Source organism: Chenopodium quinoa, unplaced genomic scaffold, assembly GCF_001683475.1.
Source record: "Chenopodium quinoa cultivar QQ74 unplaced genomic scaffold, ASM168347v1, whole genome shotgun sequence".
NCBI classification, from domain to species: Eukaryota; Viridiplantae; Streptophyta; class Magnoliopsida; order Caryophyllales; family Amaranthaceae; genus Chenopodium; species Chenopodium quinoa.
The window spans coordinates 4,476,900-4,479,361 of NW_018745024.1; the positions used below are offsets into that span (position 1 = coordinate 4,476,900).

Here is a 2,462-nt window from a genome sequence, read left to right on the forward strand (position 1 = left end):
ACTTTGGCAATCATATAACTTATAGGCTATTATTCTTTACCACATTTATCCAAATCTTCGACCCAACATTGATTGATAAGTAGCAACATAAGCCAAAATCTTTTTGAAACAAAACATAGGCATTATAAATGACACACAACAATTTAAAACAAAGCATAAAATATAGCAATAACCCTTGATGACTAATTACATAGATAGAAGATTCATAAACCATAGATAATGTCATATTTTCAATAATTACAAAATCCTATTTTCCCAACTACTTACATACATAAACAAAAGATTTATTGTTCTGAATTTTATGCCATAACCTAACACCCCCCAAAAAAACCAAGCAGATTTCCATACACGAATCTAACACCCTAAATAACTCTAACAGTCTATAAATTTATACTACCGTATATAGACTTCAGCCCAAAAAAACCTACTGAAGCAAACAAAATGCTTCTCTTAAACTAAGTTTCCCACACTAGGGTTTCAATCAGAAATTCTCATAGCAAACATAGATGAATCTTCACTTGTTGCTTGACTTCTTTCATTATTTTTCCCAAAATCAGAAGACGGCCCACTATCATCATCATCATAATAATCATCACTGCCTGATTCAACTAATACATCTGATTCTACAACTAATTCTTTCTCATTCTCAGTTTCTGAATCAGAATCTGCATCACTTTCAGCATCTTCATCGGTTTCGTCATCTTCCTCTGTCTCATCATCTTCCTCACTCTCATCATCGTCCTCCGTCTCATCATCTTCCTTTTCCCCATCTTTCTCAGCTATATCCTCCTTTTCTTTCTCTTTTGCCTCACCACCTTCCTTCTCACCATGTTTTTCAGCCTCATCCTCCTATTTCTCTTCTGCCTCGCCTCCTTTCTTAGTCTTTTTTTCATCATCATCACTATCTGTGTCAACGATAATGATAGTCCATTCTCCACAGTCATTCTTTTCGACTTCTCGCTTTCTTTCTCTGTTGGATTCTCCTTTTTCTTTTCTACTCTTAGTTTTTGACATACCTTGCTGCAAAACCTCTAAGTGACTGTTCATCTTCTTCTTCATATCTGTGACATACTCAAGAAAGCTTGTAACATTTTCTTCAGGAGACTTCGACACATTAGGCCTCCAGATTCTAGGTGCGAATACTTTTCCAGAGGTGACAGTACTATCCGTGCTACCCATTGTTGTTGGCAAGAAAGTAAAATGAAAACGCTTTGAGAAAAAAAAAATGGAAAGACAAAAGAGACAATGAAAGATGGAATAGCAGAGCAAAGCAGGTAATATACACCCCGCAAAGACCTTACCCAATTGACCAATCCAAATCAATTCTTACGCAATTATGACAAAATCTAGAAAGAATATAAAACTCATCAGTTACAAAGTACACCTTTCCAACTTCTTCCCATCAAAATGTCTTGTTCCGTAAATGTACATACATTAAAATATTCTATAAATAGAAATCGACTTTTCGTAAATTCCCTTATATGCATAGACGCATAGTATATGTACACACGTGTATTGCTCTTGTTGTCTAAGTTTAATTTTTATCACTATTTAACAGGAATAGAACTAATTTAAAATACAAAATTAAAACAATTTAGAACTCAACACTTTCATAACCAATAAAACTCGCTATATACTCATCTTTAGACGAATAGATATAAGCAAATTACTAAGCTCATATTTATCAAATGTTACATATCGCGAAAACATCACATATCAAAATTGAATCTACCTAACAATCTAGATTTTAATTTGATCTAATAATTAGTACCCAATACAAAATCAAATACTACTATATACATAAATTTAGCAATATCATTAACAACACACATTCCGTGTTTAATTGGGCCATCGCGCGACGAACTAGTATACATATACATATATATATATATACATATACATATATATATATATATATATATATATATATATGTACATATATATATATATATGTATACATATATATATATATATATATATATATATATATATATATATATACACATATATATATAGCCTTTAAATAGAAAGAGTCATACCGATTAACAAATCATTCCAACTATTATGAAAAAGTTTTTGATAGGTTATGCATCAATTAAAAAGGAAAGGAGAGATAAGCAGCTTGAAAAAATAAAATAAGAGGAATAAAATCAACATTTCACAAACAACTAGTTTGAGGCCCGGGCGATGCCCCAGGTCATTTTTTTTTATATATAAAACTATAGTAAATTGTTTTATAAAATAACTTTAATAAATTAAAGGGAAATCTATTGATGGTTTTATAATTTAAAAAAAATATATATATATATATATTTTTTATAAATTTATTGAACATTAATAAAATTCATTATGAAATATGCAGTAACCTAACTTTTATACTTCATATTAGTTTGTTTTATCTGTTAAGTGAATTTTTATCTACCATTATAAATTTCTTCAAAGTATAGATGAGAAAACGAAAG

General features: G+C 30.1%; 1 protein-coding gene across 1 annotated transcript; it reads right to left on the minus strand.

Moving 5' to 3' along the window:
* Positions 1–477: 477 nt before the first annotated feature.
* On the minus strand, positions 478–1,179 carry LOC110708843 (serine-aspartate repeat-containing protein C-like). Its single transcript, XM_021887065.1, has 2 exons — positions 865–1,179; positions 478–819 (listed from the first exon to the last, which is right to left on the minus strand). Exons 1-2 carry the CDS (start codon positions 1,177–1,179, stop codon positions 478–480), a joined length of 657 nt encoding a protein of 218 aa, XP_021742757.1.
* Between the last annotated feature and the right edge of the window lie 1,283 nt (positions 1,180–2,462).

Excerpts from the sequence above, each read along its gene's own strand:
- LOC110708843 (XM_021887065.1), bottom strand. The coding sequence starts at position 1,179 with ATGGGTAGCACGGATAGTACTGTCACCTCTGGAAAAGTATTCGCACCT. Across the intron at positions 820-864 it reads AGACTAAGAAAGGAGGCGAG|GAAGGTGGTGAGGCAAAAGA; the intron begins GCAGAAGAGAAA and ends CATGGTGAGAAG.